Source organism: Scyliorhinus torazame, chromosome 1, assembly GCF_047496885.1.
Source record: "Scyliorhinus torazame isolate Kashiwa2021f chromosome 1, sScyTor2.1, whole genome shotgun sequence".
In the NCBI taxonomy this organism is placed as follows: Eukaryota; Metazoa; Chordata; class Chondrichthyes; order Carcharhiniformes; family Scyliorhinidae; genus Scyliorhinus; species Scyliorhinus torazame.
Window position 1 is genome coordinate 106,425,860 of NC_092707.1, and position 26,248 is coordinate 106,452,107.

The 26,248-nt window shown below is 44.9% G+C and overlaps 1 protein-coding gene across 2 annotated transcripts in view; it reads right to left on the bottom strand.

The window, feature by feature from the left end:
• The window catches only part of LOC140410772 (glutathione hydrolase 1 proenzyme-like), a 494,093-nt gene that overhangs the window by 284,198 nt on the left and 183,647 nt on the right, over window positions 1-26,248 (bottom strand). The window contains exons 9-11 of one of the 2 annotated variants that reach the window (XM_072499369.1): window positions 24,662-24,798; window positions 16,432-16,619; window positions 5,148-5,275 (exon numbers count right to left, since the gene is read on the bottom strand). The exons of the other annotated variant lie outside the window; for it this stretch is intronic. Of the exons in view, the coding sequence (XP_072355470.1) occupies window positions 5,148-5,275; window positions 16,432-16,619; window positions 24,662-24,798 (453 nt within the window). The remainder of the gene's footprint in view (window positions 1-5,147; window positions 5,276-16,431; window positions 16,620-24,661; window positions 24,799-26,248) is intronic. 2 annotated transcript variants of the gene reach the window in all.

Here is a 26,248-nt window from a genome sequence, read left to right on the forward strand (position 1 = left end):
AGATCGAGCGCACCTGTGGTGAAGGCCTCCTGCCCTTTTGACCGTCTCAGCGTGGACTTCAAAGGGCCCCTCCACCGACCGCAACGTGTACTTCCTCAACGTAATTGATGAGTACTCCCGGTTCCCTTTCGCCATCCCGTGCCCCGACATGACATCTGCCACGGTAATTAAAGCCCTGCACACCATCTTCACTCTGTTCGGTTTCCCCACCTACATCCACAGCGATCGGGGATCTTCGTTCATGAGCGATGAGCTGCGTCAGTTCCTGTTCAGCAAGGACATCGCCTGAGCAGGACGACCATCTACAACCTCTGGGGAAACGGGCAGGTGGAGAGGGAGAACGGGATGGTCTGGAAGGCCGTCCTGCTGGCCCTGCGGTCTAAATATCTCCCGGTCTCCCGCTGGCAGGAGGTCCTCCCCGATGCATTCCGTTCCATCCGGTCGCACCTCTGCATCGCGACTAACGAGACCCCTCACGAACGTGTGTTTGCCTTCTCCAGGAAGTCCACCTCCGGGATCTCGCTCCCAACATGGCTGACAGTTCCTGGACTCGTCCTCCTCTGGAAGCATGTGCGGAGCCATAAATCGGACCCCTTGGTCGAGAAAGTCCACCTCCTCCATGCTAACCCGCAGTACGCCTACGTGGCACACCCCGACGGGCGACAGGACACAGTCTCCCTCCGGGACCTGGCACCCACTGGGTCCCCATCCACGACCCCCGACCTGACACCGTCCCCCCTTCCCCCTCTGGTTGCCTCAATCACCCCTGCGCCACTCAACCTCCCTCCAGCGAACCTCACCGCAGCCCCCACCCCAGCGGGATCAGTCCTCCCACTGGGTCCACTCAGGGGTGACGAAGACGAGGACAACACGCTCTCGGAGTCGCAGGTGACCAGGTCGGCGCCCACATCACCACCAGGACTGAGGCGATCGCGGCGGAAGGTCAAAGCCCCCGACAGACTTCATTTGTAATGTTTTCGTCACCCCCGCCGGACTTCTTTTTTTTTTTAAACAGGGGTTGAATGTGGTAGTCACCACTAGTGGTATATTGTATGCATTACGGCACTGCCCGTATATTACAGGTACAACGGTAAATCCCTGCCTGCTGGCTCCGCCCAGTAGGCGGTGTATAAATGTGTGTGCTCGCCGGCGCTGCAGCCATTCTGGTTCCAGCTACAGGAGGCACAACATCTTTGCTCAATAAAGCCTCGATTGTTCCACCATTCTCGTCTTGTGGTAATTGACGGTGCATCAATAGGTACCCCTTGCTGCAAATAGAAAACCTATCTGCTAAATTAGGAGGCAGTCAGATGTTCACAAAATTAGCTATGCTCCATGCCTATCTACAACTCAAATTAGGCGAGTCCTCCCATAAATATATCATGATTAACACACATGAGGGCCTGTAAGAGTACACTGTCTTGCCAGCGTGTGCCACATCCCAACAGGATATGGAGAACATACTCCAAGGGCGTTCTGGTCACAGGGACTTCAGAATGGGAGCACCTGGCAAACCTAGATGAGATCTTGTGGTGATTTGCGAAAGCAGGGGTACATCTCAAAAGGGAGAAATGCATATTCCAAGCCAGCTAAGTGACCTATTTCGGCCATCAGGTGGACAAGGAAGGCTTACACCCAGTGGAGGACAAGGTCAGGGCAATTAAGGAAGCGGCAACTCCAAGAAACATCGCAGAATTGAAATCCTTCCTGGGATTAGTCAATTATTATGGGAAGTTTATCCTGAATTTGGCATCCCTGCTGTCTCCACTACACATACTTCTGCAAAAGTACCAGGAATGGTCTTGGGAGGCGCCACAGGTGGAGGTCTTCAAAAAAGTAAAATGACAACTGCTGTCATCCAATTTATTGGCTTATTTCAACCCCAAACAGGAACTCATCCTGACAGCAATCTGTCTCCTTATAGGGTTGGGGCGGTATTCTCACACCACTGGAAAAACGGTACAGAAAGGCCCATCGCCTACGCACCCAGGACTCTCTCGGGTGCCAAGTAGATGTACTCTCAAATCGAGAAGGATAGCTTGGCAGTTGTGTATGTGTGACATGCAGAATGTCTAGAATATAAAGGGTTAATGTAATATCATAATTGACCACTAGATGGAGCTAGATGCAGAACTATATAATGCACTGACTCTCAGGCTTCTGGCAGAGGGCTGGAGAGAGTGCAGAAGAGAGGTCTAGGGAGTGCAGAGTACAGTTATAGATAGAATGTAGAGACTAGTGTGAGTAGAATGTAGATTGTAGATTACTAGATTATTGCTTACTATAGGAGTAAGTGGTCAAGCTTTAATAAGTATTGTTATCCAATACTTATTGGCTAACAATACTAATTTATTCCATCCATCCTGATAATAAGAATCACAAAGAACACCACATATGATGTAAAAAATATTTCACCAGTACATCTCTTGCAGGCATTTTGTGATAGTGACAGAATACAAGCCCTCACTGGGGCTTTAAGGAGAATAAGTCAATATCGCCTCTGCCAGGATAGGGCCCCATTTCTTGCAGCTTATGACTATTGCTTAGAGCACTGCCCTCGAACGCGAATACCAAATGCTGATGCCCTGTGTCACCTCCCGTTCTCCACAAGCCTGGCTCCCTTGCCAGCATTGGAAGAGGTCACAATGGTCTAAAGCTTTTAGAGACTTTACCAGTGACTGTGAGGCAAATCAAACCTGGACACAAAAGGAACCAATGCTGTCAAAATTGAAGCACACGGTCCTAAACTGTGGAGTCCATGGGCAACCCTCTGACGACATGAAAAGTTATCTGACCAAGAAATACGAACTCAGTGTTGAGGGCAGTATCATTCTTTGGGGGCTCCGTATAGTTGTTCCCGCCCAGGGCAGTGGCCGATTCTACTGGAATTCCATAATGGCCACCTTGGGGTCTCTAAATTGAAAATGCTTACCAGGAGCTACACCTGGTAGCCTGGTCTTGACGTACTTGGTGAGAAGTGCAACTCATGCCAGGGGAAGCAGAAACTCCCTCCTTCTGGCTCCCTACACCCATGGGAGTGGCGAGGCAGGCCATGGGTGCAAGAGCACATCAGACTTTGCCGGGCCTTTTCTGGGTTCCATGTTTTTGATCCTGGCAGATGCACACTCCAAATGGTTGGAGATACTGCATGGGCTCCACGACCTCCTACACTACAGCCGACAAACGGCAGCAGAGCTTTTGCAAGCAGAGCATATCGGACATCCTGGTTTCTGACAGTGGCACATCCTTCACCAGTGGTGAGTTCCAAAGTTTCATGCCACCCAATGGCATCAGATACACCAGTACTACACCGTATCACCCATCATCAAATGGACTCGCAGAACGGGCAGTGCCGACCTTTAAAATTGGCAAGAAAAAACAACCGGCGGCATCCATAGAGACCAAATTGGCACGATTTTTATTTGATTATAGGACCACTCCTCATACTACAACAGGAATCACCCCGGTGGAACTGTTAATGGGACAGTGGCTTCAGACCAGAACAAGCCTGCTGTTCCCAACCTAGCGCGGAGGGTGGAATCCCAGGAAGAGGATCCAAAAATAAATTATGATTCTGTGAGATCGGAATAATATTCAAGACAGGCAGCCTAGTCTGTGTGAGGAACTTTGGAGATGGCCCCAGTTGGGTCCCCGGAGTCATACTGGAGAAAATGGGACCCGTATCCTTCAAAATATGAAGGCCCAAGATAAGGTCGTGTGGAAACACCTGGACAACCTCAGAAGTAGGGATTCCATGCCGTACAAGCCTCACTACCAGCCACAGGGGTGGCCGCTGCCAGTGCAGAGCTACAGCCTGGGTCTGTCTCCCCTGATAATGAGGACTCAGGTTCTGAGATGGAAGCTGAGAGATCAGGTGCTCCGACTGAAGAGGTACCGAGGAGGAATCCATGTCAGTAACTCTTCGGCACCACCTCCAGAAGCGAAGATCACTAATTCGGTTCACCACTCCAGATCCCGATCAACACTTGGCAGACCTCAGGTCGATTGTGAAGAGGCAGACGAGGCCACCTCGCCGCAGGAGGACTGAGGGGGAAATGGACATAAGTGGGGGAGAAGGATACAGGGATCGTCAACAGATTTCCCTCTTCGTGGTGTTATGGGCCAGGGTTTAGAGAACCCCAAAGTGTATCTTGGAGTTCACCTGACCCACAACTTTTAATAGATTGTGGTATGGGGAGCACACGGCCCACTCTGCAGGTGTGGGACAGCAGAAATGGCAAAGTATTTTTTAAAGCAAAACAATGTTTATTCTATGAACTCAAGTTAACCTTTTTAAAACATACAGTGAACATCTTAGCAACCATTAATTCAAATACAACCCCCAAAGAATACAACACAACGTAATCCTTAAGCTGTCCTTTCAACATCCAGAAGACTTAAAAAACCTTGAAACAGAAGCACAACAGACTAAAGTCACTACTAAGGTCAGTTATTAGTTTTAAATCACCAAAGGATCGATTTACAGTCTTTAGATTACAGAGAGAGATTCATACACCTCCTGGCTGTGACTGCAGCTATCCAGCTCTGAAAACCAAACTAAAACACACCCTGCAGCAAACAGCCTAAAATGAAAGTAAAAAGCTGACAGACAACCCAGCTCCACCCACTCTGACATCACTCCCGTAATAAACACCCATTTCTTAAAGGTACTCTCACCGCAGATATTTATATACACACCCATTTATAAACACTCATTTCTTAAGGGTACTCTCACATGACAGTGGAATACAAATTCCCCTATTGAGCGGGCGTAGGCTCACCCAATAGGAAATACATGGCAGGAGCTTAAAACCCGCAGTGCCGACCTGGACCTGCATCACCGCAGGCCCTTAGGCTGGGACGCAAGAGTTGTACGCTGCGGCAGAGGCACTCTTTGTTGCTTTAATAAAGGCGTTATTGTTGGCAGACTGGCCTTGGCGAAGGTATTACACTTGTTTTGGAAACAAACTGTATATAAATCAAGTGCATTACTAGAGTGATTTCAACTCAAAAGTATTTAATTCTGCAAAGTGATTTAGGATATGCAAAAATTGTGAAAGGTAGTACAGAAATGGAAAAACATCTTTCCTTTGAAAAAAACATCATGATCTTGCTGAACTGGACAGTATTTGCCCCACATAACACACCTGGTTTGATGAAATTGGTTGTAGAAGGCGAAACATTGACCTTGGTGCCTTTGCCTGGCCATGAAAAGTCATTCATTTGATTATTGAAAATGATCCCATTTGTTCTGGACCTCACCTGCGACCCAAAGCTGCAAAGAAAAAAAGCAAACTAATTTTTTAACACGGCAAACATTCCTCATTCAATGCAGTCTTTATGCGGAAGGAACAACTATCACTTGGTTTGTGAGTGTTTAGGATCCATAGAGGTGGTGTGGTACCAATTGTCACACCTTTCACACAATTCAAATCTTTTAAAATCCACAAATGATGACAAATTCCAGTCAACTGAGTGTAATTTCAGGGCTGATTTTCCAAAATTGTTTAAACCAAGAAAGACGCTCTGGGGCTGTTAGTCTTTGGATCTTCCTTCCCCAGAAAGTGCTGGAGGCAGGATCATTGAATACCTTATGCCAGAGATGAATAGATTGTTGATAAGCAAAGGAGTCAAACGTTATCGAGGGTAGGCAGGAATGTGGAGTTAGGCCACAATCAGATCAGCCATGAACGTAATGAATGGTAGAGCAGGGTCAAAGGACCGAATGGCCTCTTCCTGATCCTGATTCATATCCTCGCATGTACGTCATCAGCAGGAGACTCAACAGGCAACTCTATATACTTAAATGCAGTTGTTAATGGTTTTCTGTCTGTGTGGAGTTTGCATTTTCTCCTGTGTCTGCGTGGGTTTCCTCCGGGTGCTCCGGTTTCCTCCCACAGTCCAAAGATGTGCAGGTTCAGTGAGTTGGGCATGCTAAATTGCCCCTTAGTGTCCAATGTGAAGGTTAGGTGGGGTTGGGGCGGGGAGTGGGCCTACATGTGCTCTTTCAGAGGGTCAATACAGACTTGATGGGCCGAATGGCCTCCTTCTGCATTGTAGGGATTCAATGGATTTAGTCTAATGGATAAACTTAAAAATGTGCAGCCACACTAGTCACAAGTGCTCCTGGTTTATGAGATTATTCTGGTGTTTACACTCCATACAAGCCTCCTCGAATCTAACTTTGTCTCAGTCTATCAGCAGATCATTCTCCATTTCTGCCTCAGGTAGTTTTCTCGCAATGCTATTCACCACAACTACTCAGGGATTCTGGTTTCCTCCCGCTAGTCCCGAAAGACGTGCTGTGAGGTAATTTGGACATTGACAAATTTGTCCACTTTGTTTTTTAGAAAACATTTTATTGAGGCATTTATAATTAAAATTTTAACATTTTAAACAACAGAGCAGTCCGACACACGCAAAAACCCCACAATAACATACCTAATTCCCCCCACCCTAACTCAGATTTGTCCATTTTTAAGCCTGCCAACACCTCTAATACCTTGTCACTCCCTATGCCAATTTGCTCAATAACCTCACAATCTCTCTCCCTGAGTTCTATATCTACCTCCTCATTCTCTTGGGTGAAGACAGATGTGAAATATTCATTTAACACCCTACCAATGTCCTCTGGCTCCTCCCACAGATTTCCCCCTTGGTCCTTAATGGGCCCTACCCTTTCCCTGGTTATCATCTTCCCATTGATATACTTATAGAATATCTTGGTATTTTCCTTACTTTTAATAGCCAGAGCCTTCTTATATCCCCTCTTTTCTCTCCTAATTGATTTCTTAAGCTCCATCCCGCACTTTCTGTGCTCCATTAATGCCTCTGCAGACTTGCACCCCTTGTACTTGTTAAAAGCCTCTCTTTTCCTTCTCATCGTATCCTGAATGTCTCTGGTCATCCCATGGCTCTTCCTATTACCCTGGAGGGAACATGTTGCACCTGTATCCTCACCATTTCATCTTTGAACGTGTTCCCCCCCCCCCCCCCTCCCCACCCCACTGCTCCTCTGTAGGTTTCCCCACAAGTAACTCTTCCCAGTCTATCTTGCCCAGGCCCTGCCTTATTTTGTTAAAATCTACTCTCCCCCAATCCAAAACCTATTTTGCAACCTGTCTATTTCTTTGTCCAAAACAAATTTAAATTGAAGCATGTTGTGGTCGCTATCACTAAAATGCTCCCCCACCAACACATCAACCACCTGTCTGGCTTCATCCCCAGAACTGCTCCATCCCTTGTTGGATCCTCTACATATCAAGCTAAAACATTCTCCTGTATACATTTTAAGAACTCTACTCCATTTAAACCCTTAGCATGATGGCTGTCCAGTTAATTTTGGGAAAGTTGAAATCACATAATATAATTCCTCTTATTATTTACACCCCCCCCCCCCCCCCAAACGACATGCGCACATATTTGCTCCTCAATTTCCCGCTGACTCTCTGGGGGCCTATAAGAAACACCAAGCAATGTGGCTGTCCCTTTTTTTATTCCTAAGCTCTACCCACAAAGTTTCATTTGATGCCCTCTCCAAGATATCATCTCTCCTTACTGCAGTAACTGCCTCCTTAACTAATAAAGCAATGCCTCCTCCTCTTTTACCCCCTCCTCTGTCTTGCTGGTAGATTCTATATCCCAGGATGTTGAGCTGCCAATCCTGTCCCTCAATCTACCATGTCTCTGTGATAGTTATTATATCATAATTACACGTGTCAATCATTGCCCTCAACTCATCCGTTTTACCTTTAATACTGCTGACATTAAAGTAGAGGCCATCCAGCCTTGTCTTACTCCTTTGAAACGTACTACTATTAGTCTCTGTCCCCTCCCCCTGCAAAATTAGTTTAAACTCTTCCCAACAGCACCAGTAAACCCGCCAGCAAGGATGTTAGTCCCGCTCTGGTTTAGATGCAGACCGTCCCTCTTGTACAGGTTCCACCTTGCCCAAAAACGGTCCCCATGGTCCCAGAATCTAAAACCCTCCCTCCTGCACCAACTCTTATGTCACGCATTCATCTGTGCTATTCTCCTATCCCTGTACTCAGCAGCATGTGGCACTGGGAGCAATCCAGAGATTACAACAACAGACTTCCTAGCCACTTCCACCTTTTGCACAGTGCTTTTTTTTCCCCTTGACTTTGTGTGATGAACGGTTACTGCCTTATCATCATGTAAGGTGATGTCCCCTTTAAGACCGGGCTTGTAATCCTGGGGACTCCGCCTCTGGCTCCGCCCATCCGGGAGCCATACATAAGGGCTGCCTCATGGTCTGTAACAGTCAGCTCTCGTCTCTAGCTCTAGCATAGTTATTAGTCTAATAACGCCTTCTTTACAGTTTAATCTCTAAATGTCATTATTGAGGGTACCTCACTTTGATATAGCTGGGCTGCTTCTCGTTTAGATTAGGGTCACAAACTTTTTACTAATTTTCTATTTGCTGCAGTTTTCGGTTAAGTTTCTCATACTCTTTGCTCTTCACTCTTAGTTCTTTTTCCGCTATGGTTTGCCTTACTTCCAGATTGATTATAGCTTTATTGTTTGCTTGTAGTTCATTGCTAAAACTTCCAGGAAACTTCTCACTACGAAACAAAAGGACAGGATGATACAGAGTCTTGTTGCCTTCAGCTTTTCATCTGATCAGTTAGGGTCCTCTTTCTGAGTTCTCTCCACCATCCCCCGGAATTTCCTTTACTGGCCACTCTGAGTCTGCATTACCCTTGAAAACTTTATTGCCCCTTCCTTTAGGCCTTTATTGCCACCCCGGGGGTCTTCTGTTGCTCACAGATCCCCTTTTTAAATTTCCCATTATCTGGGTTCTTCTCTGATTTTCCAATTGTTATGGGCCAGGGTATAGAGAACCCCAAAGTGTATCATGGAGTTCACTTGACCCACAACTTTTAATAGTTTGTGGTATGGGGAGCCCACGGCCCACTCTACAGGTGTGGTACAGCAATAAACAATGTTTATTCTATGAACTCAAGTTAACCTTCTAAAAACATAGTGAACATCTTAGCAACCATCAATTCAAATACAACCCCCAAAGAATACACACTAAGTAATCCTTAAGCTGTCCTTTTAACGTCCATAAGACTTTTAAAAAAAACTTTAAACAGAAGCACAACTGGTTAAAGTCACTACTGAGAGCAGTTATTAGTTTTAAATCACCAAAGGATCGATTTACAGTTTTTAAATTACAGAGAGAGAGACTAATATCCCTTCTGGCTGTGAATGCAGCTATCCAGCTCTGAAAACGAAACTAAAACACACCCTGCAGCAAACAGCCTAAAACGAAAGTAAAAAAGCTGACAGACAGCCCAGCTCCACCCACACTACACCCATTTCTTAAAGGTACTCTCACATGACACCTCCCCCCAAGAAAAAAAAATAAACCGCCAACTTCAAGATGGTTTCATTTTTCACTATCCTTTAAGAAATGCACACAGTAAATATACTTTTTGTTTAAAAAAAACAACACACACAAACAGGTATAATAATATAGTCTATTTTTTTTCGTTCTTCTTTCTCCAACTGAAACTGCTTCCTTTCATCACGTTCGTGACAAAGCATCGGCTATCACGTTTTCTCGTCCTGCCACATGTACTATTTTTAAATGAAATAGCTGTAACAATAAACTCCAGCGAAACAGCCTTGCATTGTTATTCCGGAATCGCTCCAAAAACATCAACGGATTATGATCAGTATATAAAATGGTGTCAGACGGATTGCTGGTCACATAAATGTTGCAAAGCTAGACCCAAACGCAATGTCTCCTTCTCAATCGTTGAATACTTGTTCTGGTGAGAATTCGATTTCTTTGAAAAATAACCAACAGGCCGCTCTAACTCTTCGTCGTCGTCCTGTAGAAGCACCGCACCTACACGCACATCACTCGCATCAACCGCCACTTTGAATGGTTTGGTATAATTTGGGATGGCTAACACAGGAGCAGTGGTTAACACAGCCTTCAGGCCGTCAAATGTCTGTTGACACTCCGCTGTCCACTGGAATTTGCTACGCTTCTTGTGCAAGTCCGTCAGTGGAGCGACCACACTGCTGAAATTCAGTACAAATTTCCGGTAAAATCCACTCATACCAAGAAATTGCATTATTTCCCTTCGTCTTGAGGGTATCGGAAACTCCTCAATAACTGTTGGTTTCACATCCCGCATGACCATTCGACCTTGTCTGATTGTAGGGCCAAGGAAAGTGACTTGGGCTTTTCCAAATTCACTTTTGGCTAGGTTTATCAACAAACCTGCCTTCTCAAGTCGATCGAACAACTCCATCAGCTGTTTTAAATGTTTTTTCCATGTCTGGCTAAAAATGACCAGATCGTCGATGTATACCGCACAATTGGGTAATCCTGAAACGACTTTGTTAGTTAACCGTTGAAATGTTGCTGGGGCGTTTTTTATGCCAAATGGCATAACTTTGAATTGGTACATACCATCTGGAATCATAAAAGCTGAAATGTCCTTCGACCTTTCGGATAAAGGTATCTGCCAGTAACCTTGAAGTAAATCCAGTTTGGAAATAAAAGCTGATTGTCTGACTTTCTCAATGCAATCCTCCAAATGTGGGATAGGATAAGAGTCCATTCTTGTAACTGCATTAATGTTTTTATAGGCCACACACAACGGTTGGGTGGCATCCGGTTTTGGTACCATCACTATGGGTGAGCTCCATTGGCTGCAACCCACTTCAATTATGCCATTATTAAGCATACTCTCAATCTCTTTGTTAACTTGTGCCAATTTTAAAAAGGTTAAGTCTGTATGGATGTTGTTTGGTTGGAACAGCATTTCCCACATCTATATCATGTATAGCCATTTTAGTACTTCCAATTTATCTCCACAAACTTGCCCATGTGATATCAATAACTCTTTCAGGTCAGTTTGTTTTTCCTCTGGAAGGTAACTCAACAATTTATCCCAATTTTTAAGAACATCATCATTTTGCAATTTAATTTGAGGTATGTCAAATTTACAGTCATCTGGATTTGGTTCATCACTTTTGAGTTAGAATCATTAAAACCACCTCCTTTTTCTCTCCTTCCCATTCAAAGTACCTTTTAAGCATATTCACATGACACACTCGGTGAGTCTTCCTTCTATCTGGTGTTTGTACCACATAATTCACCTCACTTAATTTCCTTTCAATCTGAGAAGGTCCACAAAACCTTGTTTTTAAGCGGTTCACCTACCACTGGTAACAACACTAAAACTTTATCTCCAATGGCAAAACTACGAACTGGAGTTCCTGTCCGCTACCCGTTTCATCACATTTTGTGCAACTTTTAAATGTTGTCTAGTCAATTCACCTGCTCTATTTAATCATTCCCTAAAATTTGACACGTAATCCAATAATGTAATTTCCAATTTCTCGCTCACCAATTTTTCCTTAAATCAATTTAAGTGGACCTCTTACCTCATGACCAAAAATTAGTTCAAAAGGACTGAATTTGGTTGACTCATTAGGTGCATCCCTAATTGCAAACAGTACGAATGGAATTCCTTTCTCCCAATCCTCTGGATAATCTTGACAATAAGCCCTCAATGTTGTCTTTAATGTCTGATGCCACCTTCCAAACGTTCCCTGCGATTCTGGATGGTATGCAGTTGATTTAAATTGTTTTATTCCTAAGCAATCCATAACTTCTTTGAATAACCTAGAGGTAAAATTTGATCCTTGATCGGATTGTATTTCTGTGGGTAGTCCATATCTAGTAAAGAATTTAAGTAATTCCTCCACAATCTTTTTAGCTGTAATATTACGTACTGGAATGGCCTCTGGAAACCTAGTAGACACATCCATCATAGTCAAAAGATATTGATTCCCACTTTTTGTTTCAGGAAGCAGTCCTAGGCAATGAATTAGAACCCTTGTAAAAGGTTCCTCAAATGCTGGAATGGGCATTAAGGGCATTGGTTTTATCACTGCTTGAGGTTTCCCTATCACTTGACATGTGTGACATGATTGACAAAATTAAACTACATCTTTATGTAGTCCAGGCCAATAAAAATGTTTTAGGATTTTAGCTTCAGTTTTCCTTATTCCCAAATAACCCCCCAAATGTGCAACTCGCAACATCTCCTTTATACCCTACCGGCGATACTACTTGATGAACTTCTGCCCACTATTCATCCGCCTGCATATGTAAAGGTCTCCATTTTCTCAGCAAGATATCACTTTTACGGTAATAACACTCTGGTATACAATCAGATTCCTCTTCTGTGTCTGCTTCTACAACTTTCTGTTGTAACTGTCAATTTTCCTGAACTAAAAATATCCACCTCATCCTCCACCTGATCTTGTTCTTTTTCAACCATCTGATCAAAAATAATTTCTGATAATTGCACTTCACGTTTATCTTCACTCTTTGATTTCTCCTCTTGTCTTAACCTGTGACTTTGCGACCTTGGTACTACACAATCCGGAAAAATCCCAGGATATTCATCCTTCAACACTTCAGTTGTCTGATTTTGCACTAGCTTATCAGCCACAGTAGGAATCACTCCCACCTGCGATCCAACAATATCATTACCCAAGATAAACTGTATTCCTAGACAAAATAGTTTCTCTATTACTCCTACTACCACTTCACCACTCTTGGACTTTCCAACCTTACCTTATATAATGGAACACTACTCTTCTCACCCCGAACTCCACATATTACCACCTTTTCTGGCAACATTCTTCCCAAACTACATAACTCCTCATCTCTTACCATTAAAGATTGACTCTCTCCTGATACACATCAGTAAACTTTACCCACACAAGTAAATTCTTTAAAGAGATCTGGCACCTTCTTATCAATCACCTCTTGATCAGGCTGTACAATCTTTTGCACCTCCTTCGCTTCACTTGGGCTTTCTTTTACCACTTTAACAAAGCCCACTGTCTTATCCTGTTTTACCACATCAGCCTTCCCAGTGCTTTTCTTCAACCACCAACACTGACTTTACATGGCCTAGTTTATTACAGTGAAAATATTTGATTACAGTGAAAATATTTGAAATTTTTCATTTCTTTCCTGGATTTCTTTTTTAGTCTGAGGTACACTCTCCTTATTATCTCCCATCAGATCACCTTTACCTTTACCACTTGAGTAATTCTCATGTCCCCAGTTTCTATCCCTCACAGGCTGAAACTGATGTCGGAAACCAAACTTTGATTTATGAACTAATTCATAATCATCTGCCATTTCTGCTGCTAATCTCACAGTTTTAATCCTCTGCTCTTCCACATGAGTTCTCACTACATCAGGAATTGAATTTTTAAACTCCTCCGAAAGTATAATTTCTGAGAGCTTCATAAGTTTGGTCTATTCTCAAAGCCCTTATACACCTGTCAAAATTACTCTGTTTGCTCCTTTCAAACTCCATGTATGTTTGACCAAATTCTTTCCTTAAATTTCTAAACCTTTGTCTGTAGGCTTCAGGCACTAGCTCATATGCACCCAAGGTGGATTTTTTCACCTCCTCATACGTCCCAGATACCTCCTCCGGTAGTGATGCATACACTGCACTAGCCCTAACTATCAGCTTTGTTTGAATCAGTAATACCCACATGTCCTGTGGCCATTTCATTTGTTTAACTACCTTCTCAAATGAAATGAAAAAGGCTTCCACCTCCTTCTCGTCAAACCTTGGCAGTGCTTGGACATATTTAAATAGATTCCCCCCAAGCCTTCGACTTTGACGCTCTTTCTCATTATACTCATCACTATCATCGAACTGTACGTTTCCCTTTACGTCTACCAATTTTAACTGACTGTCATGTTTAATGCCATTTTCTGAAGTTCAAACTCTCTCTCTTTATCTTTTCCCCTGATCTGTATCTCCCTTGCTCTTTCTTTTTGTTCTGCTAGGGCTATTCTTTATTTTCTCCTTTCCTCTGTCTCTTTTTCTTTCTTCCTCACTCCCTTTCTCTTTCCGCTCTCCATCTTTCGTTTTCCTCTCTTCTGTATTCAAGCTGCTTTAATTATCTCATGTTCCATTTCTTTAATTTGTAACTGAATTTTTGCCATTTCCAATGAGTCAAACTGTATCTCAGGCAACTTTAAATGCTTAGCCACCGCCATGATTACCTCATCTTTTCGCATTTGCCAGGTATTGTTAACTGCAATGTTTTTGCCAAATCTAATAGTCTGCTTTTAGTCTTTGTCCGTAAGGTACTGCGTGTGACTGTCTCCACCCCCAAAACCTTTGCCATTGTCCTCGACACACTCCCTATTTAAACTAGAATATCACACCTGAAAAGCAACCACAATATGCTCACCCCTCACTCTGTCTTTAAGGTCACTAAGCCAATCCAATAGTTTTATCCCGGACGAGCCCCCAATTTGTTATGGGCCAGGGTTGAGAGAACCCCAAAGTGTATCATGGAGTTCACCTGACCCACAACTTTTAATAGATTGTGGTATGAGGAGCACACGGCCCACTCTACAGGTGGGGTTACTGAGTTATGGGGATAGGGTGGAGGTGTTGACCTTGGGTAGGGTGCTCTTTCAAAGAGCCGGTGCGGACTCGCTGGGCCGAATGGCCTCCTTCTGCGCTGTAGATTCTATGATAAATGGAAAAGTACTTTTTAAAGCAAAACAATGTTTATTCTATGAACTCAAGTTAACAGAGTGAACATCTTAGCAACAAAACTAAAACACACCCTGCAGCAAACAGCCTAAAACAAAAGTAAAAGCTGACAGACAGCCCAGTTCCACACACTTTTGACATCACTGATAAACACCCATTTCTTAAAAGGTCCATTTCTTAAACACCCATTTCTTAAAAGGTACTCTCACATGACACAATCCCTTGTCTGTTGTCCATTCTCATGTCTGTTGCATTAAATATTGTACAAATTTAAATGCATTACGGCTTTAAGACTGTCAACTTTCTTTCTGTTTTACCCGCTCACATCTGCTGTTTCTTTCAGTCTGTGCTTTTCCCACGCCTCTGGGGTTTTGGTGGGAACCTGGAGCTCCTCCTTTTGGACCTTTTCTAATTTCTCTTTTATTGGCAGAAAGTTTCTCCAGCGATTTCTCCAGCTCTCTGCTACGCCCCTCAACTGCCTAAAATAGCCCGTTTTCCTTTGCTCCCAATGTGCTGTTCTTGTTAGTTTTTTGTCAGTTTCACCAGCAGATCCAGTGCTCTCAGGGTCCAAGCGGCTGTTTCTAAAAGTTTTTTTTTTAAACTTTCTCTTGAACAGATGGAGGTCTTCTCCTTGTAAAAAAAAGAATTAAAACCTTGCTGCCTACAGTCGGTCAGTGCAGCGGTCGTTCCCCGGATCCCCCGCCCCTCTGCTCGGATTGGGAGCCCAGAGTCTCAGCCTTTTCAGGCTTTTAAAAATATCTTTCTAAACATCTGGCTGTCCTAGCCAATTTGAGTTTGCTCTACATCTGACCCTCAAGGCATGGCAATATCGATTCACCCAAACAGGCATTCGGGTGAATTTTCCGTTCCTTCAGACAACAATTAAAACCGAATACTCAAGGTTGTTGGTGTCATCATATTCGATTATGTCCTCGTCGCCAATGTGGTGGCTTGAAGCAACACGATGGAGGCTCTTTGTGTAACCAAATGGAGTTTATTGCTAATATGGGAAAACGATAGATGCTAGCTGGTGCTGGCTGCTCTGGAGTAGCAGCTCTGGGCTGCTCCAGTCCTTACATGTTTGTGTCATGGCTTCCAAATATATTCTGCCTGAGACTCTGCCCTCTGGGGTGATCAGCCACTATCAGTCCCCATTGGTCCCCCAAGCCAGGTGACCCTCCTCTGTTGTGTTGTCTTAAAGAGACAGACACCAAAATCCACTCCATTCTCCGAGGCACCTTCCTTGCACTCAGCAAGATGGCTTCTCCCCCAAGCAGGGCTCAGGGTTCTGCTCATATCATCTAGCAAGGCTACACATCTGATCCTCATAGCACTGATTCTTGATAGGCGTTTTTCATCAGCCTGCACTGGGACATCCTGTGGCCACCTTGGTTGGGAAAACTGCCAAGAAACTGGGAACCTTTATGAGAAAAGTGCCATCCTTCGAACACACAGCCCCTGGTTACACCAGAATACTTTCATTTATATAGCACCTTTCACAGCCTCAGGCTATCCTAAATGCACTTGACATCTAACTAATCACTGTTACAATGCAGTCACTGTTGTAATGTAGGAGATGATGCAAAACAGGGTTATGGTGACTAACAAGTGTCCAGAATCATCTCTTCTCTTTCCTTCATTACCATGGGAGTTTTTCCCTGCCCTACAAAAGTCCACTAGTGAACCTCCTAGCTGAGGAAAAGTTCACAAACCAGCCTCCCCCCTCTCCCCTCTGACACTCAAACAGAGGCAGAGACAGAAGTAATGTTAAGAAAGATGTAAGAAGGAGATGTGATCGTCATGAATGAGTAATTTAAGGCGAGAAGGCACTTACTAATAATTAATAGAGCTGGTTGCTGACACGGCGCTACCATCCTCTGCTACAAGGGACATATGGGCAGTCCCGTGATTATCGATGGCATAGAGACCAGGCTCATAATATTGTACAGAATGCGTGGTCTCGTCTGTGATTTTAGCCCAAAGCTGTGCTGCAAAATGGTTTGCTGTCATATTGGCAATGAGCTGTTAATGAAAAAGATACAGAGAACAAAGTGATTAATGGATTGGATCAGTAATTGACCTTCCAGCTCGGAGATAAGGTTTTTAATGCAGCCCAGACTCAGTGGATGGAAGTCCCCAATCAGCTGACAGTCCAGGGGTTTGTCCAATCTCAGCCGAATGCGCAGACGAGCACGGTCAATACAAAATTCTCAGTCTCATTCAAACAGAACACAAGACAGATGGTGTTGGAAATGGGGGTGGGGGTCTGTAGATAGCGGAAGATGCCCTCCTGACATGGGGCCGGAAGCACATGATTCGGGTAGTGGCCAACCAGCCTGGCGAGTTCCAGCAACTGGTACACAAAATTCCAACAACTCTCGGGTTTCACTCTATGCCGATGACCTCTTGCTGCATGTTTCGGATCCATTGGAGTGTATGGGAAGGATTATGGGTCTGTTGGGGAGCTTTGGAGGGTTCTCGGGATACAAGCTGAATGTAGGGAAAAGCGAGGTATTCCCGGTGAATGAGCTGGCACAGTGGGCTCATTTAGGGGGGTGCCATTCACGGTAGCGAGGGATAGGTTTAGGTACTTGGGGATTCAGGTAGCGAGGGAATGGACGGGGCTCCATTCGTGGAACTTAGCAAAGCTGGTGGAGGAGACCAGGGAGGATCTTAAGAGGTGGGATACACTGCACTTAACGTTGGCGGGGAGGGTCCAAGTGGTGAAAATGAATATTCTGCCGAGGTTCTTGTTTATCTTTCAGGCTCTCCCGATCTTTATACCAAAGGCCTTTTTTCGGAAAGTGGACACAATCATCTCTGACTTTGTATGGGCGGGGAAGGTGCCGAGGGTGGGGGGGACCCTGCTACAGAGGCAGAGGCAGCAGGGGGGGTTGGCGTTGCCAAACGTGCTTCATTATTATTGGGCGGCGAATGTGGACAAGGTGCGGCGGTGGTGGGAAGGAGAAGGGGTAGAGTGGGTTAGGATGGAGGAGGAATCTGGTGAGGGGTCTAGTTTGAGGGCTGTGGTGATGGCAGCATTGCCGATGGCTCGGAGTAGGTATTCAGGGAGCCCAGTGGTGCAGTCCACGGTGAAGATATGGAATCAGTTGAGGAGGCATTTTAGGGTGGAAGGGATGTCGGTGCTAACTCCGCTGTGCGAGAATCATGGGTTTGAGCCGGGGTGGGGGGGGGGGGGGGGGGGGGGAGGAGGAGGAGTGGATAGTGTATACAGGAGGTGGAGGAAAGTAGGGCTGGTCAAGGTGAGGGATTTGTATTTGGAGGAAGAGTTCACCAGCCTGGAGGAGCTAAGGGAGAGGGTGGAGCTGCCGAGGGGGAGTGAGTTCAGGTATCTACAGGTTAGGGACTTTGCACGAAAGGTCTGGAAGGGGTTCTCTAGATTGCCGGGATACACCCTGCTGGAGCGACTGCTGCTTCCGGACGTGGAAGGGGAGGGAAGAATTGGGGATATATATAAGTGGCTGGGGGAGCAGGGAGGTGAGCGGGTGGTGAAGATCAAGGAGAAATGGGAAGCGGAGTTGGGAGGGGAGATCAATTGGGGAGTATGGAGTGAGGCACTGCGAAGGGTAAACGGCACCCCCTCTTGTGCAAGGATGAGCCTGATACAGTTTAAGGTGGTGCACAGGGTGCATATGACTTGGGCGAGAATGAGTGGGTTCTTTCAGGAGGTAGCAGATGTGTGTGAGAGGTGTGGGAGGGGGCCAGCAAATCATGTGCACACGTTTTGGGGTTGTGAAAAATTGGGAAGATTCTGGGCGGGAGTGTTCGCGGTCTTAGCCAGGATAGTGGAGGAGGGAGTGGACCCAGACCCTTTGGTGGCGATATTTGGATTTTCAGAGAAGCCGGAGCTCATGGAGAGGGGAAAGGCTGATGTCTTGGCCTTCGCCTCTGATTGCACGGCGACCAGTTTTGCTAGAGTGGTGGTCGGCATCGCCACCGGGGGTAGCAGCATGGCTGGTTGACCTGTACGGTTTCCTGCGGTTAGAGAAGATAAAGTATGAGTTAAGGGGCTCAGCAGGGGAGTTTGAGAAAAGGTGGGGGATGATTGTGACCGTGTTTGAGGAGCTGTTCGTCGCAGGCGGGGCGGGGGGGGTTCCCGGGGTGTTTATTTGCTGTAACCTACTTTGATACAAGTTTGTAATAAAATGCGTTAAAAATGTTTTTTAAAAGTCCAGCAACTCAGCTTCTATTTCAGAGAATCATATTGGAATCATAAAAGATACAATTCTAAGATTCATTTTGATCAAAATGCACAGGACATGCCCTTTTGGCCCATCATATTGATGCTAGCTCATGAAACGATCTGTCCACCAGCTCTCTCCCCACAAAGCTGCAAATTGTCCCTTTTCCAGGATACATCTAATTTCATTTTGAATCTGCTTCCAGAGTCAGGTTGCGCATTTCAGGTTTCAACAGCTTTCTTTATAAAATATATTCTCCTCATCTTCCATTTTATTTGGGCAGCAGGGTGGCACAGTGGTTAGCACTGCTGCCTCACGGCGCCGAGGCCACAGATTCAATCCTGGCTCTGGGTCACTGTCTGTGTGGAGTTTGCACATTCTCCACATGGATCTCACCCCACAACCCAAAAGGATGTGCAGGTTAGGTGGATTGGTAAAGCTAAAATGTCCCATAATTGGAAAAAAAAAGATTTGGGTACTCTAAATTTTTTAAAAATCTTGTTATTGTCCGTCCATCTAAAGCTATGTTCCCCGATTGATACGCCTGCCTGTGGAAACAGCTTTTCCTTATTAACTTTATTAAAATCCTTTCTAACTTTGAACACCTGTAATAAATTTCACCTCAACCATCCCAGCTCTAAAGAGAACAACCCCGATTTCTCTTTTCTCTCCATATAACTGAGGTCCCGCATCCCTACTTGCACCAATTTATTATAAACTCATTTGATTTTGTGTTTGAATTTCCCAGGTCTCGAATTCTGATCAAATCTAGTCCCAGCTCTGCTGCCTCAGTGGTTCCACCTCATTAATCATACAAGCATGGGATACAGGCAGGATAGCAGGCGGGTGGCCTCATCTGCTCATTGCTTCCTCTCTCTGGGCACCGTATGTAAACGGCACACATACACAGCTTTTTCAGTTTCTGCAGTCCAGGGTGACCACAGATGAGAAGGATGGCCCCAAAAGGGAAGAAGACAGTTGCGCCCACATGCAGTGATGCCTCCCTGGAAAACCTGCTGCAGTCAAGGCCCGCTGCGATGTCCTCTACCGTCATGATGACCGTAGGAGATCTACTTGGGAGGCGGTGGCAGCGGTGGTCAGTGTTAATACAGCGATGGTCAGTGCTAATGCAGCGATAGTCAGTCCTAATGCAGCAAAAGTCAGTCCTAATACAGCGATGGTCAGCGCTAATACAGAGATGGTCAGTGCTAATACAGAGATGGTCAGTGCTAATACAGAGATGGTCAGTGCTAATACAGCGATGGTCAGTGCTAATACAGCAGTGGTCAGCGCTAATACAGCGATGGTCAGTGCTAATACAGCAGCGGTCAGTGCTAATACAGCGATGGTCAGTGCTAATGCAGCGATGGTCAGTGCTAATGCAGCGATAGTCAGTGCTAATACAGCAGTGGTCAGTGCTAATACAGAGATGGTCAGTGCTAATACAGCGATGGTCAGTGCTAATACTGTCATGTGAGTGTATCTTTAGAAAATGGGTGTTTATCAAATAGCTGTAGTGGATGTACCTTTAGGAAATGGGTGTTTATCAAATAGCTGCAGTGATGTCAGAGTGTGGGTGGAGCAGGTCTGTCTGTCTGTTTTACTTTCGCTTTGAGCTAGCAGCTACAGGATGTGTTTAGTTTTGTTTTGCAGATTGGGAGCTGCATCCAGCAAAACCAGGTGTAATTCTGATTTCTTTCTGCATGAAAGGAATGTCTCCAAATCACTTGCTAATTTAAAAGTGATAACTGCTCTCAGTGGAGAATTTAAACCTGATGTCGGTGTTGAAGAGGGTATTTGTCTTATGGATGTTGCAAGGAAAGATTAAGGATTAATTATACAGTACTGGATTCTTTAGGGGAGTATTTGAGTTGATAGTTGCTAAGATGCTTACTGTGTGTGTTTAAAAATGTTAACTGGATTCATAGAATAAACATTGTTTTTGTTTTTAAATACTCTTAGTTCTCGGTTGCATCACACCTGTAAAGTGGGCCCTTGTGCTCCCCATAACCAAAATCTATTCAAAGTTATGGGTCAGGTGAACTCCATGATACACTTTGGGGTTCTCTTAAACCCTGACCCGTAACAATACAGCGATGGTCAGTGCTAATACAGCGATGGTCAGTGTTAATACAGCGATGGTCAGTGTTAATACAGCGATGGTCAGTGCTGATACAGCGATGGTCAGTGCTGACACAGCGATGGTCAGTGTTAATACAGCGATGGTCAGTGTTAATACAGCGATGGTCAGTGCTAACACAGCGATGGTCAGTGTTAACACAGCGATGGTCAGTGTTAATACAACGATGGTCAGTGTTAACACAGCGATGGTCAGCGCTAATACAGCGATGGTCAGTGCTAATACAGCGGTGGTCAGTGTTAATACAGCGATGGTCAGTGTTAATACAGCGATGGTCAGTGTTAATACAGTGGTGGTCAGTGCTAATACAGCGGTGGTCAGTGTTAATACAGCGGTGGTCAGCGCTAATACAGCGATGGTCAGCGTTAATACAGCGATGGTCAGCGTTAATACAGCGATGGTCAGCGCTAATACAGCGATGGTCAGCGCTAATACAGCGGTGATCAGCGCTAATACAGCGGTGGTCAGTGCTAATACAGCGGTGGTCAGTGCTCAAACAGCGATGGTCAGTGCTAATGCAGCAATAGTCAGTGCTAATACAGCAGTGGTCAGTGCTAATACGGAGATGGTCAGTGCTAATACAGAGATGGTCAGTGCTAATACAGCGATGGTCAGTGCTAATACTGTCATGTGAGTGTATCTTTAGAAAATGGGTGTTTATCAAATAGCTGTAGTGGATGTACCTTTAGGAAATGGGTGTTTATCAAATAGCTGCAGTGATGTCAGAGTGTGGGTGGAGCAGGTCTGTCTGTCTGTTTTACTTTCGCTTTGAGCTAGCAGCTACAGGATGTGTTTAGTTTTGTTTTGCAGATTGGGAGCTGCATCCAGCAAAACCAGGTGTAATTCTGATTTCTTTCTGCATGAAAGGAATGTCTCCAAATCACTTGCTAATTTAAAAGTGATAACTGCTCTCAGTGGAGAATTTAAACCTGATGTCGGTGTTGAAGAGGGTATTTGTCTTATGGATGTTGCAAGGAAAGATTAAGGATTAATTATACAGTACTGGATTCTTTAGGGGAGTATTTGAGTTGATAGTTGCTAAGATGCTTACTGTGTGTGTTTAAAAATGTTAACTGGATTCATAGAATAAACATTGTTTTTGTTTTAAAATACTCTTAGTTCTCGGTTGCATCACACCTGTAAAGTGGGCCCTTGTGCTCCCCATAACCAAAATCTATTCAAAGTTATGGGTCAGGTGAACTCCATGATACACTTTGGGGTTCTCTTAAACCCTGACCCGTAACAATACAGCGATGGTCAGTGCTAATACAGCGATGGTCAGTGCTAATACAGCGATGGTCAGTGCTGACACAGCGATGGTCAGTGTTAATACAGCGATGGTCAGTGTTAATACAGCGATGGTCAGTGCTAACACAGCGATGGTCAGTGTTAACACAGCGATGGTCAGTGTTAATACAACGATGGTCAGTGTTAACACAGCGATGGTCAGTGTTAATACAATGATGGTCAGCGCTAATACAGCGATGGTCAGTGCTAATACAGCGGTGGTCAGTGTTAATACAGCGATGGTCAGTGCTAACACAGCGATGGTCAGTGCTAACACAGCGGTGGTCAGTGTTAACACAGCGGTGGTCAGCGCTAATACAGCGATGGTCAGCGCTAATACAGCGATGGTCAGCGTTAATACAGCGATGGTCAGCGCTAATACAGCGATGGTCAGCGCTAATACAGCGATGGTCAGTGCTAATACAGCGGTGGTCAGCGCTAATACAGCGGTGGTCAGTGCTAATACAGCGATGGTCAGTGCTAATACAACGTTGGTCAGTGCTAATACAACGATGGTCAGTGCTAATACAACGATGGTCAGTGCTAATACAGCGATGGTCAGCGCTAATACAGCGATGGTCAGCGCTAATACAGCGATGGTCAGTGCTAATACAGCGATGGTCAGTGCTAACACAGCGATGGTCAGTGTTAATACAGCAATGGTCAGTGCTAACACAGCGATGGTCAGTGCTAATACAGCGATGGTCAGTGCTAATACAGCGATGGTTAGCGTTAACACAGCGATGGTCAGCGCTAATACAGCGATGGTCAGTGTTAATACAGCGATGGTCAGTGTTAATACAGCGATGGTCAGTGCTAACACAGCGATGGTCAGTGTTAACACAGCGATGGTCAGTGTTAATACAACGATGGTCAGTGTTAACACAGCGATGGTCAGTGCTAACACAGCGATGGTCAGTGTTAATACAACGATGGTCAGTGCTAACACAGCGATGGTCAGTGTTAACACAGCGATGGTCAGTGCTAATACAGCGATGGTTAGCGTTAATACAGCGATGGTCAGTGCTAACACAGCGATGGTCAGTGCTAACACAGCTCTCTCATGCAATTTTAGGATGCGACACTCGTCGAGGTCAGTGCTACTAATTATACATGGTGATTTTTGGTGAACATTTGAGCGTGCTCTGGAAGCACTCATCATGGCTTCAAACAATGTTGAGGAGACCAATCAAATAAGAATGAGGATGTACGGAAAGCTGAAGTCTGTTCTTTATTAACAGCAACTCATATCCTTAGGGCTTTATGGTGTCTGAACATCCTGGTGTTTGCAAGGTCCAGGGCTGGCCATGAGGGCACAAAGTGCATCTTAAAGAGGAGGTATCTTAATGCCTGTCAGACAAACGTTTGACATAGTCATGTTTAGATGGTCCACATGCATAGTAATGTGAGGATAAACGCAACCCCAAAGCACTAACTGAGAGTGACGGATGTCAATATGATGGAGATGAAGAGTGAGGACTGAGGACTGGGTGATCTCTAAGTGGTTGAACACCCGTGGACCGTCCTCGAATGACGAGGCCCATGTGCGACCGATCAGTTTCACCAGTGAGGTTACGCACATTGCTTGTACCACTGCTCAAAATGGATCTCCTCGAGGGGCTTTTGTCAGATTGAAGGCAGACAAATGCAAGCCCACTGAGAACAAAGGAATGGACAGAACACAATTACATGTAAGAAAATTTCAGATTAGAGAGCTGACTATGGTCATATCGCTTCCCAAGTGGCTGGATTGCAACACTCACACCTACAACAAGTATCTTCTTATCAATGAGCTTAGTGTCTCCAAGCAGTGTTTGCAAACCCACTGCGTATCCAGACATCTGGGACAGAATCTTCCCTTTCTGAGACAGAGTTTCACAACAGGCGGGTACTGCCAGTGCATGACCCTCTCCCCTTGGGCAATGCGCTCACCTGAGCGTCTCTGGTGGATCTGCCTGCCAACTGCACGCTATGGGAGACCAGTCATAATTCACATCGCCGTGCCCTCATGGATTATGTAACAGGTGGGCAAGGAGGCATAGAGGCCGGATAATTAGATTTGACTTTATTCTAATGGGGTTCCAGACATTGAACGTCAGGGGACAATCGCAATGGGACGTCCCGTTGACGTCGAACGTGATTTGGGCCTCTCATGAGATTTTTGTGCTCCACTTGCTATTCAATTCCAATGCGAGCTACAGCACAAAATCCCGGCACTGGAAGTCTCACCGACAGGAGATTGCAACAGGAACCTCATCGGTTTTCCAGTTCCACATGCACACAAACATGCCTCAACATTCTCTAGCACGCATTCATGGATGTTGAAGTGCATTAGCATCTAATGGCAACTTATTCAGCAAGCAGTGTGGCAATACAGGGGCCAGCGAGAATAACAGCTTTTGATTGACTGAACAATATTTAAACTGGTTGTTTACCTCAGTCATGTTGATAAATAGTGGATCTCCCATCATGCTTCGCTTTGCATATGCAAATTTAAAGGCTTCAACTGTTCGATGATATGTCAAGGCCTTCTCTTCCGGGGAGGAAACACTGTATGGAGTAAAATTATAGCCTGTAAATTAAAAGAAAATTAAGATAAAACATTGGAGCGGAATAAAGTGGAACAACAATTTGTTTGTACTTCTTTCAATTTAGTATATTATGTTTGATGCTGACGAGGTAGTCACCTCGAGATTGAAGGGGCCAAATATAGACTGGGTGATTGCTTTGTGAAACACTTCCAAATGTGAAAGCTACCTATTGCTCATCATTTCAATTCTCTACCCGACACTATTGTTCCGATGTAGTTCAATGCCACCTCGTGGAAAAGCACTTTACAATCTTCTGGACTCAACAGTGAGTGTAACAATTTTAGATCATAACCTCTGCCTTCATTTTGTCTTGTTTTCTCTTGTGGGTCAGTTTTCCTCTTGTTTGTTTAATTACTGTACTTTATGCTCAGCAGTCTGTTCGCCTGCCATTCATACCTCATCTAGACATATCTTCTGTTTCTAACTACTCCACAGAATTCCTACAGAGCAGAAGGAGTCTGCACATCTACCAAGGCCCGCTTTCCACCCTATCTCCGCCACCTCATGTATTGATCATGGCTAATCACCCAACCTGCACATTTCTGCACTGTGGGAGGAAACCAGAGAACCCAAAGGAAACCCACGCAGACTTGGGGAGAACGTGCAGGCTCTGCATAGCGTCACCCAAGGTCGGAATTGAACCCTGGTCTCTGGCACTGTGATGCAGCAGTACTAATCACTGTACCACCGTGCTGTCCTTTGATTTTGTATCATGAAACCTTCTGCCCTTTAACTTCTCCTGCCTCTATCTTATCACAACCTTCACTTTTATGCTTCTTCCCAATCTACCCCTTTCACTTCAAAACCTATTACAATTTTAACCTTTTCCAAACGAAATATCACTAACCTACAATGTTACCTCTTGTTCTCTCCATGCCACCGGGCCTGCTGAAAACTTTCCAGCATTTTTTGTTTTTGCTTTGGTATGGGAATGTCATTATCTAAAGTTCAGTAATAGGTTCGCCAGACACTAAAAGATAGAAATCAGACGGTGTCGAGTTAAACCTTGCTCTGTGGGGTTTGTATCTGAATCAGCCAGGATCCACCTTGAGTCCTGAGACAGGGGGCAAACATCTGGCCTGTAAAAACAGTGTGGAAGGAACTCAAGGCTGAGATTCTACTTCCAGTTGTGATGTTTCTGAAGGTCAAGACATCCTCAGCTGCAGTAACTGCTTATCACAATGGTCATGTTATTTAAATGGAGACAGACTACAGAAAGATACCACACAGGGATTCGGGGGTCCTCGTGCATGAATCACAAAAAGCTGACATGCAAATTCAGCAGGTAATTGGGAAGGCAAATGGGACATGTCCTTTATTTCAAGGGGAATAGTGTACAAAAATAGGGAAGTATAGCGAAAACTATATAAGGCACTAATTAGACCACACCAGGATTTCTGTGGATAGTTTTGGTCCCCTTAGCTATGGAAA